The sequence below is a fragment of the Humulus lupulus genome, chromosome 1 (genome assembly GCF_963169125.1).
Source record: "Humulus lupulus chromosome 1, drHumLupu1.1, whole genome shotgun sequence".
NCBI lineage: Eukaryota > Viridiplantae > Streptophyta > Magnoliopsida > Rosales > Cannabaceae > Humulus > Humulus lupulus.
In genome coordinates, this window is record NC_084793.1 from 101,755,570 (window position 1) to 101,772,050 (window position 16,481).

General features: G+C 37.9%; 1 protein-coding gene across 1 annotated transcript; it reads left to right on the plus strand.

Moving 5' to 3' along the window:
• Positions 1-7,445: 7,445 nt before the first annotated feature.
• LOC133815140 (secreted RxLR effector protein 161-like) lies at positions 7,446-7,931 on the plus strand (the record flags this gene model as incomplete). Its single annotated transcript, XM_062248018.1, has 1 exon — positions 7,446-7,931. A coding segment is annotated over exon 1 (477 nt), but the record flags the coding sequence as incomplete, so codon positions are not given.
• Between the last annotated feature and the right edge of the window lie 8,550 nt (positions 7,932-16,481).

Here is a 16,481-nt window from a genome sequence, read left to right on the forward strand (position 1 = left end):
GTCAACTTACACAGTGGAGCAGTATGCAGAATTGTATGTGAGGGAGATATTTCGTCTCCATGGGGTTCCCAAGTCCATTGTATCTGATCGAGATCCTATCTTTACCTCCAAGTTTTGGGGACTCAGTTGAAGTTTAGCATAGCTTTTCATCCTCAGACTGATGGACAGTCTGAGAGGACGATTCAAGAATTGGAGGACATGCTTAGGGCGTGTGTGATTGACTTCGAGGGATTTTGGAGTAAGTATCTTCCGTTAATTGAGTTCTCGTATAACAACAGTTATCAGTCCACAATTGGGATGGCTCCTTATGAGTTGCTATACGGAAGGAAATGTAGGTCACCCATTCATTGGGACGAGATGGGTGAGAGAAAGTATTTGGGGCCAGATATGGTTCAGAAAACAAGTGAAGCTATTGAGAAGATTCGAGCCAGGATGCTTGTGTAATGCCCCAAATTCTCCGATGTGGTTTATGTTGGGTTTTATGCCCTTAATAAAACCATTTTTCTTATGTAACACGTTATTATTATCAATAAAAGAAGTAGAAATCATTTTGTTTATTCAATTGCATTGTTCGCTTGTTTTATTACATGTTTATTCAATTAATACAAACATTCATAAAATCCTGAACATATGGATAGTTACAATTATGGTGACTAGGTCACAGTGGATTATAGTTGTAATTATATGTTCAAAAGAACAAGTCCTAGATTAGATCAGTGCATTGGATTTTCACTGATTAGGAAATCTACGATATGATCTACTTACACATTAGGAGTGTGATGTCTTGTCCAAGGCATTGACCAAGTAGATATGATCGGATGTATTTGGTTACATCGGACTAGGACCGATATTGATTATTGATTGATAAATAAGTATCGTTGTTATCGAATCTAATCAATATCACGACGTTGACCATAGGTTAAGTCGATCTTAATTCTGAGTGATAATATTCTGCTAATTATATTATTTAAATCTTTTGACTTGTTCGTTACCAGCTTACCCTACGGTCTAGCCCATACTTACATCTTGGAGATTTAGTAATGAAATTGAGTGGGAGTATTATTCATAGATATGAAATCTATAACTTCTGTATGAGAAGTGAAAAGATGATTTCCTTAATTGCTTTGTTCAAAAGGTTAAATGATTGAGATCTCATTTCTGTGATTAAGTTCACGGAAATATCATTTATAAGGAACTTAGTGGGAGTTAAGGATAAAATACTGATGAGGGGTAAAACGGTAATTTTCACCCAGCTTGTTAGTAAGTCATTGATAGAGGATTGACTAACTGTAATGGTTATAACAATGGATAACGTATTTATGCTTTGGAAAATACGTTCTATGAATTCAAGAGTTCAATTCCAAGTCTATAGTGGAGTCACGAGGAATTAATAAGGTAGTGAAATTATTCGTAAATAAATTCACGGTAACTTATTGGAGCTTGATTTCATGGATCCATGGTCCCCGCATCACCTTTGAGTAAATCATCTAGAATGTCTCAATTAATTGATTTAATTATCAATTAGGATTTTTTAAAAAGTTGACTAGGTCAATTTTGGAAAATTTATAGAGATATGAAATTTAGAGAATAAAAGAGAATCTTTGGGTAAATTTATTAATATTGATAAATTGGTGTCAATATAAATAAATAAAAATTAAATCAAGTTTCAAATTATAATTAGTTAATTTGAATAAGGATTTAGTTAATTAATTAAAATAAATAAATAAATAAAAGTATTGGGCCCAAGTCCATTTGTGGGAGCCCAAGGCTTTTATCTTTTTGTTTATTAGTTTAATTAATTCAAAATTTAAATTTAAATTTAAATTTAAATAAAGCCCATTAAGTTGTCTATATAAGGAATATGATATCTAGGGTTTTCATAAGTCAGTCTCAGTTGATTTATTGGGTAAGTGAAAACCTAGACACTCTAATCCTTTCTTAGCCACTTTCTCTTCTTCTTTTCTAGATCTCTCTCTCATGTGTTGAGAACCAGCCCACACTAGTTCTAGATTGATCAAAGACTTGGTGAGGAAGACTGTGTTGCTGATCTAGTTCAATCTCTTGATAATACTCTGCTACAGAAAGGAATCAAGAGTTAGAGAGATTGAAGGAAGGAGTTGTTCCAGTTCCGCTGCGTATTCGTAAGTTTCTATATCATTGTGTTTATGTTAATTTACGAATCTAATGTTCATATGTATGTCATGTTATTCTATGTTTCTATTATGTGTTTGGAAAAATAATAGGAAGCATGCATCTAGATTTAAATTTCAAGATCCTACAATTGGCCTCAGAGCCTAGGTTGCCTAGATCTAGATGTTAAGAATGCATGATTATATATGTTTGTTGACATGTTTGATTTTAAAAGTTTAATTGGATGGTACATGAAATTTCATTTGAATGTTTATGTGTCATATTGCTAATTTAAGTTGTCAATTTTTTTTCATGCATTTTCACATCTTAATTGATGCTTAAAAAAATGCTCATTGAAAAATTGCACAAATTTTTTTTTTTTGGTAGTTGCCCATTTTTTTAATATAAATGTTTATATATATATATTATATTAAAAAAAAAAAAAAAAACTTACTGTATATATATATATATGTTTATATATATTTAAAAAAAAAAAAACCGTGTATATATATAATTTAAAAAAAAAATCTTAACTTATGTATATTACGGTATATATATAATTGTTTATATATATTTATATATGTTTAATTATATATATTTATATATATAATTTAAAAGTTGGTTAAGATATTTTTTTTGTTTTTGTTGTGCTAAAGAAATATCTTAGTATCCAATTTTAAAATTTTGAGATATTTTCTTTAATGACAATTAAATTAATTTTATGTTTAATTAATTATGTGGTAAGTTTTCAATTGGGTAAAACTTTATGGTAATTAATTAATAAGTAAATTAATTTTGATAACTCAATTGATTGTTTTAGATATTGATTGATTTATTTATTTTAGCAATTAATTTATTTATTTTGGGAATAAATGTAATGATACATAAAGATGTGTAACATGTCATATAGGTTTTCATGTTAGACCCATCCAATTAATAAGAAAATTAACATATCTAGAATCATTATTAAGTTATTTTTTGCATTTGGGCTTTAAATATAAGTATAATGATGGCCCATTTTTTTTTTTTTTGAAAAATGTAGGAAAAATCAAATAAAACTTTCATAAAATGTTAGGTTTCATTTGGGCCCAATTGAACATGTAAAGTTTAAATTCCTCTCTTGTGGGTGGTTCCACTTGTGAAGGCCCATTTGCTTTGCATTACTAGATTGGACTTAATCAATTGAATAACAATTAATAAAACGAAGGTTCAAATTCCTGTCTTTTTGAGCTTTGTGTGGAAGTTAGGGAGCCTTAGTAGTGGGTTCGACATACTGAACCCAGCTCTCCTCCATGCAAGCTCGAATTGTTAAGGCCCATTTACCTAAGTTGGACTTAATTATATTAGGTTGTTCCTTTTAGTTGGACCTAATAATTGATTAGAAACAAATTAATTCTAATTGTTGGATTAATTTTCAATGGGTAATTTTAGAATTAATGGGAAAATTATAAACTATGGTTTATTGATTATTTTAATAATTTGGCAAACCTAAGTTGGTAATTTTCAAAAGAATAAAATACTAAATCGAGAAAAATTAAATAATGAGTTTTTTAAAATTTTGAATTCGATCTCCACCGTTGATTTAACGAGGTTAGGGTTTAGTGGGGCCTAATGGCGCTTTGATTTCGTCTCCCTACGGAAGGTGTTCACTAGACTCTTAACATGGTTAAATTTCTTAGGATAGATGGTTATAGATGGATCTTCTATAGACTCATCCCTACGGTGACTATAGGAATTAAGTCTATAATAATCAAAATCGTGGGTCAAACTCATAAAGTAATAAATATTTGTGACTCTCGCCTACCGGGACACATGTGTTTTCGTTACTTTGATCGAATGGATAGGTTATTAATAAAAGTCTAGGACGTTTTATTAATTGAGTTGTTTCTCTATTTGACTAAGTGAATATTTGTGACTCTCGCCTACCGGGACACATAGGTTCATGGCTAGTTGAAAAACCTAAGAAATAGAAAGATAAGTTTTTAGTATTTACTTATCTTTAAACATTGTTTATATGTTATGCTATTTCTGAAACTTGTATGAATGAATGTTTGTCGAACAATGCATTGATTTCTCCTTTATTGATAATTGTAGCTCTATGGCCTCCAACCCCATTATCTCTCTTCTGTCCAAGGAGTTGTTAACCGGCGAGAACTTCATGAAATGGAAATCTAATATCAACATAGTGTTGATCGGCGACAACTCAAAATTCGTGATGACTGAAGCTGAACCTGACTTTCCTGGAGAGAACGCCTCGAAGGCAGTGAGGGAGAAGTATGATCGTTGGACTGCTGCCAACAACAAGGCCAAGGCCTACATGCTCGCCAGCATGTCAGAAACGCCCTAGGACTAAGATGGAAGATATCGAAACTGCTTACGACATCATGGAGCAAGTCCAAGAAATGTTTGGACACAAGTCAGCGCAAGCTAGTTTCGAGGCTACCAAGAAGTATGTGAACTGTAGGATGGCACCTGGCCAACATGTTCGTGATCATTTTATTAAGATGACGAACTACTTCCAAGAAGCTGAGTTGCATGGAGCAACAGTAGATGAGAAGACTCAAGTTGGAATCATTCTCAACAGCCTTGCACCTAGTTTCCTTACGTTCACCACGAACTATTTTCTTAACAAGTTGGACTATGGAATGACTCAGTTATTGAATGAGCTCCAGATGTATGAAGGAATAAATGGTGGACCGAGTAAAGGACCTGAGAAGAAGGCTGCTACTACTGGGGGTGCTCAGGGTGAGGCTAACCTAGCCTCTTCCTCGAAGAGAAAGAAGAGAAAGGCAAGGAAGGACAAAAAGAAAGCTAAGAAGCAAGCAGCTGGAAAGGCACCGACAACTGAAAAGCCTGTTGGAGCAAAGCCAACTAGCAAGAAGGCTAAAGGACAATGTTTCCATTGCAAGGAGGAGGGGCATTGGAAGCGTAATTGCCCCGCCCTCAAGGCAACTAGAACCCAAGGTAATAATAATTTATTAGTCTTGGATGCATATGTTTTAGAGGATGATTCTTCTGTTTGGATAGTTGATTCAGGATCCACTAATCATGTGTGTATTTCTTTGCAGCTACTTAGCAACTGGAAAACGGTGAAGGAGGGCGAGTTAAAACTTAGAGTTGGAAATGGTGAATTCGTGGAGGTCAAAGCGAAAGGACAAGCTCGTTTAAATTTTGGAAATAAATTTATGTTGTTGGATGATGTTTATTTTATTCCAAACTTTAGTAGGAATTTAGTTTCAGTTTCTTTATTACATCAACAACGATTTGCTGTTACTTTCACAAGTTTTAATATATCTATTTCATTTAATGGATGTGAATTGTGTGTTGGATGTATGGAAAATGGCTTGTATATTTTATGACCTAATGAATCACTCGCGCTTAACAATGAATTGTTTAAGGTAGCTAATCCTAGGACCGCCAAACGACAAAAGATCGATAATGATCACATGACATACCTTTGGCATCTTCGCCTTGGTCATATTAACTATGATAGGATTAAAAGACTTACAAAGGCTGGGCCTTTGAAGGAACTCACAATGGGTGACTTACCTGTCTGCGAATCTTGTCTGGAAGGTAAAATGACCAAGCGTCCATTCTCTGCAAAAGGAGAAAGGGCCAAAGTACCCCTAGGGCTCGTTCATACTGACGTCTGTGGACCGATTAATGTTCAGGCAAGAGGTGGTAATGAATATTTCGTCACTTTCATTGACGATTATTCTCGATATTCATGTCTTTACCTAATGCAAAGAAAATCTGAAACTTTTGACAAGTTTAAAGAATTTTTAGCAATGGCCCAAAACCAGTTAGGTAAAACTTTAAAGATCTTGAGATCTGATAGGGGTGGAGAATATTTGGATAATCAGTTCCAAGATCATCTTACTGAATGTGGAATTCTGTCTCAACTCACTACCCCAGGAACTCCGCAACAAAATGGTGTTGCTGAGCGTCGGAACCGAACGTTGTTAGAAATGGTGAGGTCAATGATTAGTTATTCAACTCTATCACCGTCTTTCTGGGGGTATGCCATTCAGACCGCTAATGACATTTTAAATGTTGTACCGTCTAAGGCTATCTCCAAAACGCCTCTAGAACTATGGAATGGACGTGAACCTAGTCTACGTCATTATAGAATTTGGGGGTGTCCTGCTCATGTCCTGAGGAAAAAGGAAGGAAAGCTAGAATCGCGAACTGAGGTTTGCTTGTTTGTAGGCTATCCTAAAGGTACTCGGGGTGGTCTGTTTTATAGTCCAGTAGACAAGAAAGTGTTTGTTTCAACAAACGCTACTTTTCTAGAAAACAACTACATGAAAAACTTCAAACCTCGGAGTAAAATATTGTTGGAAGAAATGCAATCAGCAGGAAATGTTCAACCCATACCAATGCAAATCAACAAGAACGTTGAAGAAGAACAGACAGCTGGTCCAAGTCAGACAGTTACGGTGCCTCGTCGTAGTGGGAGGGTTTCTCGGAACCCGGAACGCTACGGGATGGATAGTGAAATCAATATGGTAGTAACTAACACTCGTGATGATGATCCATTGTCCTTTAAACAGGCAATGGTTAGTTCTGAAAAGGATTTGTGGTTCGAATCCATGAACCAGGAAATGGAGTCCATGTACTCCAATTCCGTCTGGGATCTTGTAGAAGCGCCGATGGATTTTAGGCCCATTGGATGCAAGTGGATCTACAAGAAGAAAAGAGGAGCAGGTGGAAATGTTGAGACATATAAAGCTCGACTTGTGGCAAAGGGTTATACCCAAAGAGAGGGAGTTGACTATGAGGAAACTTTCTCTCCAGTGGCCATGTTAAAATCCATTCGCATACTTTTATCCATAGCTGCAGCTCTTAATTATGAGATTTGGCAAATGGACGTCAAGACAGCATTTCTCAATGGCTTTCTTGATGAGACCATTTATATGGATCAACCAGATGGATTTGTAGTAGCTGGACAGGAAAAGAAAGTATGCAAGCTCAATAGGTCCATTTATGGTCTTAAACAAGCTTCGCGCTCCTGGAACTTAAGGTTTAATGAAATAATTAAGACCTATGGTTTTGAGCAGAACGTCGATGAACCCTGTGTTTACCAACTAAGGGAAAATGATGTGAAAGTGTTCTTGGTACTTTATGTAGATGATATTTTACTCATTGGCAACAATGTCAAGAAATTATCAGACATAAAGAACTGGCTCGGGACCAAATTTCAGATGAAAGATTTGGGTGAAGCTAGTTACATTCTCGGCATCCAGATCATTCGGGATAGGAAGAACAAGATGTTGGCGCTATCTCAAGCAGCGTACATAGATAAGGTACTTGAACGTTTCTCTATGAAAAACTCGAAGAAGGGACTGTTGCCATCCCGACATGGAGTTTATCTTTCTAAGAAGCAGTCTCCACAGACTCCTCAAGAGGAAGAAGAGATGAAACAGATTCCCTATGCATCTGCAGTTGGAAGTCTTATGTATGCTATGTTATGCACTAGACCAGACATCTGCTATGCAGTGGGAGTTGTAAGCAGGTACCAGTCAAATCCTGGTAGACAACATTGGGCAGCGGTCAAGCACATACTGAAGTATCTACGAAGAACAAAGGATTATATGCTGGTCTATTCGGGAGGATCATTAGACCCGATAGGCTACACTGATTCTGATTTTCAGACGGATGTCGATGACAGGAAGTCTACTTCTGGAATGGTGTTTACTCTTGGGGGTGGAGCTGTGATTTGGAGAAGCGTTAAGCAGTCTGCCATTCCAGATTCCACCATGGAGGCTGAGTACATAGCTGCGTCTGAAGCGGCTAAGGAAATAGTCTGGCTGAAGAAGTTCTACACGGATCTCGGTGTTATTCCAGGAATGGATAAACCACTCATATTGTACTGTGACAATAATGGGGCTATAGCGAATTCGAAAGAACCTCGAAGTCATAAAAGAGCAAAGCATATAGAGAGGAAATACCACATTATTAGGGAATATGTGTCCAGGGGTGAAGTCAAGGTGATGAAGATAGCGTCGGAAGACAATCTGGCAGATCCTTTTACCAAGACTTTGGCTGAGAGTGTTTTCGTGAAGCATGTAGAGGGAATGGGTTTGAAAAACATGTCTCATTTGTTTTAAAAGGGCAAGTGGGAGTTTGTTGGGTTTTATGCCCTTAATAAAACCATTTTTCTTATGTAACACGTTATTATTATCAATAAAAGAAGTAGAAATCATTTTGTTTATTCAATTGCATTGTTCGCTTGTTTTATTACATGTTTATTCAATTAATACAAACATTCATAAAATCCTGAACATATGGATAGTTACAATTATGGTGACTAGGTCACAGTGGATTATAGTTGTAATTATATGTTCAAAAGAACAAGTCCTAGATTAGATCAGTGCATTGGATTTTCACTGATTAGGAAATCTACGATATGATCTACTTACACATTAGAAGTGTGATGTCTTGTCCAAGGCATTGACCAAGTAGATATGATCGGATGTATTTGGTTACATCGGACTAGGACCGATATTGATTATTGATTGATAAATAAGTATCGTTGTTATCGAATCTAATCAATATCACAACGTTGACCATAGGTTAAGTCGATCTTAATTCTGAGTGATAATATTCTGCTAATTATATTATTTAAATCTTTTGACTTGTTCGTTACCAGCTTACCCTACGGTCTAGCCCATACTTACATCTTGGAGATTTAGTAATGAAATTGAGTGGGAGTATTATTCATAGATATGAAATCTATAACTTCTGTATGAGAAGTGAAAAGATGATTTCCTTAATTGCTTTGTTCAAAAGGTTAAATGATTGAGATCTCATTTCTGTGATTAAGTTCACGGAAATATCATTTATAAGGAACTTAGTGGGAGTTAAGGATAAAATACTGATGAGGGGTAAAATGGTAATTTTCACCCAGCTTGTTAGTAAGTCATTGATAGAGGATTGACTAACTGTAATGGTTATAACAATGGATAACGTATTTATGCTTTGGAAAATACGTTCTATGAATTCAAGAGTTCAATTCCAAGTCTATAGTGGAGTCACGAGGAATTAATAAGGTAGTGAAATTATTCGTAAATAAATTCACGGTAACTTATTGGAGCTTGATTTCATGGATCCATGGTCCCCGCATCACCTTTGAGTAAATCATCTAGAATGTCTCAATTAATTGATTTAATTATCAATTAGGATTTTTTTAAAAGTTGACTAGGTCAATTTTGGAAAATTTATAGAGATATGAAATTTAGAGAATAAAAGAGAATTTTTGGGTAAATTTATTAATATTGATAAATTGGTGTCAATATAAATAAATAAAAATTAAATCAAGTTTCAAATTATAATTAGTTAATTTGAATAAGGATTTAGTTAATTAATTAAAATAAATAAATAAATAAAAGGTTTTGAATTTAGGCCCAATTGGGATTTAAATTCAAAATAAAAGTATTGGGCCCAAGTCCATTTGTGGGAGCCCAAGGCTTTTATCTTTTTGTTTATTAGTTTAATTAATTCAAAATTTAAATTTAAATAAAGCCCATTAAGTTGTCTATATAAGGAATATGATATCTAGGGTTTCCATAAGTCAGTCTCAGTTGATTTATTGGGTAAGTGAAAACCTAGACACTCTAATCCTTTCTTAGCCACTTTCTCTTCTTCTTTTCTAGATCTCTCTCTCATGTGTTGAGAACCAGCCCACACTAGTTCTAGATTGATCAAAGACTTGGTGAGGAAGACTGTGTTGCTGATCTAGTTCAATCTCTTGATAATACTCTGCTACAGAAAGGAATCAAGAGTTAGAGAGATTGAAGGAAGGAGTTGTTCCAGTTCCGCTGCGTATTCGTAAGTTTCTATATCATTGTGTTTATGTTAATTTACGAATCTAATGTTCATATGTATGTCATGTTATTCTATGTTTCTATTATGTGTTTGGAAAAATAATAGGAAGCATGCATCTAGATTTAAATTTCAAGATCCTACAGTTTAATGGAGGGATTAGTAGGCCGGGAGGGCCATACTTGTTTAATTATGCCATTAAATGATATTATGCATGTATATGTGAATTATATTATAATATGATGTTTAATGCATGCATGTGGGTCCACATTTTAATTACAGGGGTGCGATGGTAATTTGGCCCGTTGAGGGTATAATTGTATAGTTGTATGCATGTCGATGATATGTGTTGAGACCACATTATAATGTGGGTTTGTTCGAGCTATTCAGCATGAGATGATCTTGGATTATTGAGTAGCGGCTTAGTCACAGCGGGTTTAAGTGCGGGGCTCGGGTTGAGTTTCGGAGTGGTTTTAATGATTAGAACGTTGTTGGGAATTAAAGGGTAACGGGATGTGAATTATTGGTGTTTGAGACTATTGAGAATAGCGGGAATTGGAGAGCGTTAATTATGATTAACGAGATAGGAGGAAAGTACCAAATATGCCCTTGGGATCCTTTAGAAACTATTAATTGACCTAGGGGTAAAATGGACATTTCACCCCTAAGATAGATATACTTAGTGTTGGCTGAAAGAAGGTAGTGAAAAACAGAGCAAGTTTTTGAGTTCTCCCGTACCTTCTTCTCTTCACCTTTCTTTGTGATTTTTGAACCAATCTTGAGGATTCAAGCTTGGGAAGCAAGACTTGGGAGTTTAGGAGTGTGTTCCTCCATTGAAGAGCATCATAAGCTGAGCTTTGGGTAAGTTTCTAACCATAGAATTCTCTGGTTTGCCCTGTTTTTGTTTTGTTTTGCAGCTGAGATTTCTAGGGTGAATTCTTGGTTTTGTTGGGAGTTTTGGCTAGGGTTCCCATGCTTGTGATGTTTGGGGTGTGTTAGGATGGTTTTTGGGTTCATTTGGCATCAAGAATGGTATTTGGAAGCTTGGGAATCGGGTTAGAATCGAAGGAGTTGAAGAAGGTCGGTTCAGGGAAGTGCTGGTCTGGAGGTAGTGCTATAGCGCCCACCCTAGGGCGCTACAGCGCACCTCAAGAGGCTTTTTGGCATATTGGTGGTTGTGATTATAGCGCTGGGGCGCTAGGGGTTGAGCGCTGTAGCGCTACCCTGTTCCTTCTAAGTCTCGTTTTGAGTGTTTTTAAGGGTTTTTGACTTGGGGTTTCAATCCTTAAGGCCCGAGATCGAATCTACTCACCGTGTGGGCATGTTTCGAGGTCCCGAGAGTGGTGCTTAGGTTAAGATCCTATTCATGTGGATTCTCATTAATGGAGGTTATAATTGGTTGTGACTAGGTAACCACTAAGGAACTAAAAGATCGATCGTTCTCAGGGGTCGTCCTTATTATACTTCTCACTCGAACCTGAGGTAAGAAAGTTGCACCCTGTGTATATATGACATGCGTGATTGATATTGAGGCATGTTGATTGATAAATGTGGACGTGGATTGCATATTAAATGCTAGTGAATATCGATTATCTGTATATGGCACTGACTAGTTAGGGACACTGACCTAAGAGTCAGAAACGGCATGAATGTCCTGAACGCAAGGCCGAATGAAGATTAGATCTAATCAATATCACTGTTGAATGGCTCTAAGGCATTAACACTAGACCGACTCTAAGGTCGATGAACTTATAAGCGCTTGGCTAGTCTAAGACTAGTTATTCAGAGCCAGGGCATATGGCCCCGGTGACCGTTTGTCACATGGCTAGGGAACGATGTTCCATAGTTATGACTCTAGAGTCATGAGGAAGGTTATGTTGGTGACTAATCACCATGCACCTATCCTGTTAAAGCTAGTGAAATGCTCACTTATCTGTTTAGCCCTAGTGATCCTATCGTCACATGGCTAAAGGGTGTTGTCCCATAATAGTGACTTTTGCGATTGTTACCTATTTTCTTGGACTGTTGGTCCTAGATGATTATTACGATCATTGTTGATATTATATCATGCTATATTGTGTTTTCTTGCTGGGCCTTGGCTCATGGGTGCTATGTGGTGTAGGTAAAGGAAAAGAAAAGCTCACCCAGCCTTGAGTGGAGAGCTTAGGTGGTGATGTGTACATATGCGGCCGCTTGACCATCACGGCCAAGGAGTTCTCAGAGGAACTAGGGGGCTTACCCTATTTTTGCCGCTTAGGTCGGCAGGGTTGTAAATTTGAAACAGTAATGACCATTTTGTACTGAGAACTACTTGTAAATGTTTTTATTAACTCTGCAGAGCAGTTTGTAATGAAAGATATCCATTCCTTTTTATTAGTTTTCTACCTTAACCTGTTAATCACACTTAGAGCACGTTTTTAACCAAAGGACTCGGGTAGCGGGTCAAATTTCTGGTTCACCGTTCACCATAACTGTTCTGGGGTAACCAGGGCGTTACAGCTTGCTTCACAGAGTAGGCAGAAAAGCTACGCTGATCGTAAGCGTAGAAACGTGGAGTTCTAGGTTGGGGACCAAGTGTTTCTGCGAGTTTTACCACTGCAAGGGGTGAAGAGATTCGGAGTAAAGGGCAAGCTGAGCCCTCGGTTTGTTGCACCTTTCGAGATTTTAGAAAGGATTGGATAGGTGGCTTATAGGTTGGCCTTGCCACCGTCATTGTCGGGAGTTCATGATGTTTTCCATGTCTCTATGTTGCGAAAGTATGTCTCAGATTCGACACATGTATTGAAGTATGAGGATTTAGAGTTGTAGACAAATTTGACCTATGAGGAACGACCAGTTCAGACTTTGGACCGGAAGGATAAAGTTCTACGGAACAAGAAAATTCTGTTAGTTAAAGTACTGCGGAGGAATAGCAAGGTCGAGGAATCGACCTGGGAGCTAGAGACGGTGATGCGGGATCAGTATCCCGAGCTATTCAGGTAAATTTCGAGGAAGAAATTCTCAGTAGGAGGGGATAGTTGTAACGACCCAAAATCACTAATATGGCTTAAGGGCCTTGATTAGTGTGCCGTGAGGGCATAATTGGCTTATGTGTGAAAATTATTAAATTAACGTGTGATTATTTGATAAACATGTTTGTATGGCGATATGAATATAAATGTGGTTGTATGTTATATTTGTGAGAACCACATTATTATGTGGGTAAATCTGCAACGTGCGACTCAAGGCGATACTAGGGAGCTAGTTAGCAGGAAGTCACAACGGGGCTTAATATTTGACTTGGGGCAAGTCAAGGGATATTTCGGGTATTAGGTGATTATTTGGGTTATCGGGTTGTGGAAATAAATATATGGAGATATATTTGAGGTTAGGAAGCCTATTCGGGAATATTGGGGAATTTTACCATTTTTCCCTCGAGGACGTTTTCGGTACCCCGAGCCTCGGGATTGATTTAATTAATTAAGATTAGACTAAGTAAAATAGAAGTCAGTGGAACTAAAAAACCCAAACCGACCCATTTTAGCCCTCTCCTCCTTCTCCTTTCTCTCTCAAGAAGGCTATAGAAACCTAAGGAGAATCAACTGGAATTCTGTGTTTTGAGCTGAAGATTGAAGGATTAGCTCAGTTCTAACTAAGGGAACTTCATCAGGACTAAGGTAAGGACTGAAATATACTCTTGATTACTAGAATTCTGAGTTTTGGCTGAGTATTAAAAGTGTTTATGGTTTTGATGTTAAAAATTGAATTAAAGCTGAGAAGCTTGGATTTTAGCTCAGGAATCTGTTAAGGAAGTGGTTCATCAAAGGAGGTAAGCTTCAATTCATAGTCTAGAGCTTAAATTATAAGTTTGCATGACTGGTGTTTGAGTTCTTAAGTTACTGGGTTTCAGAAATCAAAAAGGGATTTTAATGAGTTATTAAGCTAGGTTTTTGTTGGAATGAGTTACTAGAACCATGTTGGGAGTCTTGTGATCAATGGGGTTTGGAATTAGGGAGCTTTGGGATGGTTTTTGGTAAGGTTAGGAGGCTAGAAATGGTGGTTCTTCTGGGCACGAAGGGTTAGGACGCGACTCTGTTCTAGAGCGTTGCGGCCCTGCGAAGCAAGGAAAAGCCAAGGATGCTCTGCAGTGGGGAAGTGTCGCGGTGCCTCAGGGTAGGGCCGCGGTGCGTGTCTGTCTTCAAAGAGGCTTAGCCTCTGTTTTAGGGGCGGGCCGTGACTAGGTTTCAAGGGCCTCAGCCCTTAAGGGCGTCTTTGATCTTTTGGAAGTTTTAAGAGCGGGGACCTAACCTAGGGTGCTCGGGATCGATTCCACCACCGTGTTTGGTGGAATTCGATGTCCCAGAAGCTAGAACTCCATCCGGAAATATTAACGCAATTATTAATGGTACTCCTTATCTTGGTTGTGACTAGGTATTAAGCTAGGGCTCGGGAAGCGGATCGTGCTCGAGAGGCGTCGCTCATAATCAGTGAACTTGGAAATTAAAGGAAAGAAAACTGCACCCGGTTGTGGAATTATAGTGGGACTAAGGGTTCCCTATTTTTTATGCTTTGTAAAGGGTGGTATTATGCCATGTAATGAGTAAACTAACGGCGTAAAAGTGCCGAAGTTTACACTAGCGCATAGGGCGCGGCTCGGCCACTGGTAGCTGAGGACAGCTTGTTATGCACTGAGCTCGGTTTAAGCGGGTCGGAATCAGTGGGGTAAACAAAGGGTGCGACCTTAAGTGTCAACCCTGACTAATATATGATTTGTTTGCTATTATTGTTTGGGGGATTATTCTGCTGAATAGTTGGGTGATGATTAGTTGACTCTCTGGTTGAATCTCTATGCTTTGTGAATATTGCGGTATGCTAAGTGTATGAACGTGCTTAAAGGCGTATCCAAATATTGTTATTGCTTGATATGTAATATGATATGTTTTCTTGCTGGGCTTTGGCTCATGGGTGCTACGTGGTGCAAGTAAAGGCAAGGGCAAGCTTGATCAGCCCTGATTTGGAGAGCTCTGGGAGCAGAATATACATGAACAGTTGCTCAGCCGCCACAGTTGAGAGTGAGACAGGAACAGGAGAGCCAGAACCGTCTGTTTTGCCTTAGAGTGGCTAACGATTTTTTTAAACTTTGGAAATTTTTTAAACTGAGTTTGAACGCTGTTCCTTTTTGGGATCCCATGTGTAAAAATGCTTGAATTTTATTAAATGTACCTTTTTGAGACCAAACTCTCTTAACCCTAGCACATTGATGGTTTTAGTGACACGTTTTAACTAAATGACTTGAATATCAAGTCCTGCGTCTTTATAAGCACACAGTGTAGCGGTCTTAGCTATCGAGGGTGTTACAGTGATGCCTCACATCAGGGTTTGGGTTGTGTTTTGATGCAGTCAGAGAAGGTGATTTCTTATGCCTCACGTCAGCTGAAGGAGTATGAACAGGGATATCCCACTCATGATTTAGAGTTGGCGGCTGTGGTCTTTGCTTTAAATGTATGGAGGCATTACCTGTATGGGGAGAAATTTGAGATTTATACTGACCACAAGAGCCTAAAGTACTTCTTCACACAAAAAGATCTCAATATAAGACAAAGGCATTGGCTGGAGTTAGTCAAATATTATGATTGTGAGATTTTGTATCATCCAAGAAAGGCCAACGTAGTAGCAGATGCTTTAAGCTGGAAGGGTCTGGGATAGATTTTTAGTGCGAGGCTGATATCCAAAGAATTAACAAAGGATATGACCAAAGCTAGTATAGAATTGCTGGTAGGCCAGTTGGCCAACATTACGCTACAGTCTACGCTGTTGGAGATAATCAAGGAAAGTCAATTGGGTGATCCATAGCTGACCACGATCAGAGAGGATGTTTTGACTGGAGTGTCCAGAGATTATTCAGTGTCAGATATGGGTTTGTTGAGATACAAATGTTGGATATGTGTTCCGTTAAACACTACTTTGAGGTGAGAGATTCTGGATGAATCTCATACTACTTCTTACTCTTTGCATCCAGGCACCACGAAGATGTATTAGGATGTGAGACCACTGTATTGGTGGCATGGGATGAAGAGGGATGTAGTGGAATATGTGGCTAAGGGCTTGACATGTCAACAGGTCAAGGCTGAGCATCAGAGGCCAGCAAGGCTATTGCAGTCTTTAGATATCCCAGAGTGGAAATAGGAAGACATCATGATGGATTTCGTGGTGGGGTTACCGAGGACTGTAGGTCAACATGATTCAATATGGGTTATTGTGCATCGATATACCAAGTCAGCTCACTTTCTACCAGTGAGGACTACTTTCACAATTGACCAGTACACAGATCTCTATGTGAGAGAGATCATGCGCCTCCATGGTGCACCGAGGTCGATCGTGTCAGATCGGGACCCCACTTTCACTTCCAAGTTTTGGGGAAATTTACAGAAGGCCATGGGAACACAGTTAAATTTTAGTGCTACTTATCATCCTCAGACAGATGGACAATATGAGAAGACAATTCAGATATTAGAAGACATGTTACAAGCATGTGTGCTGGACTTTGG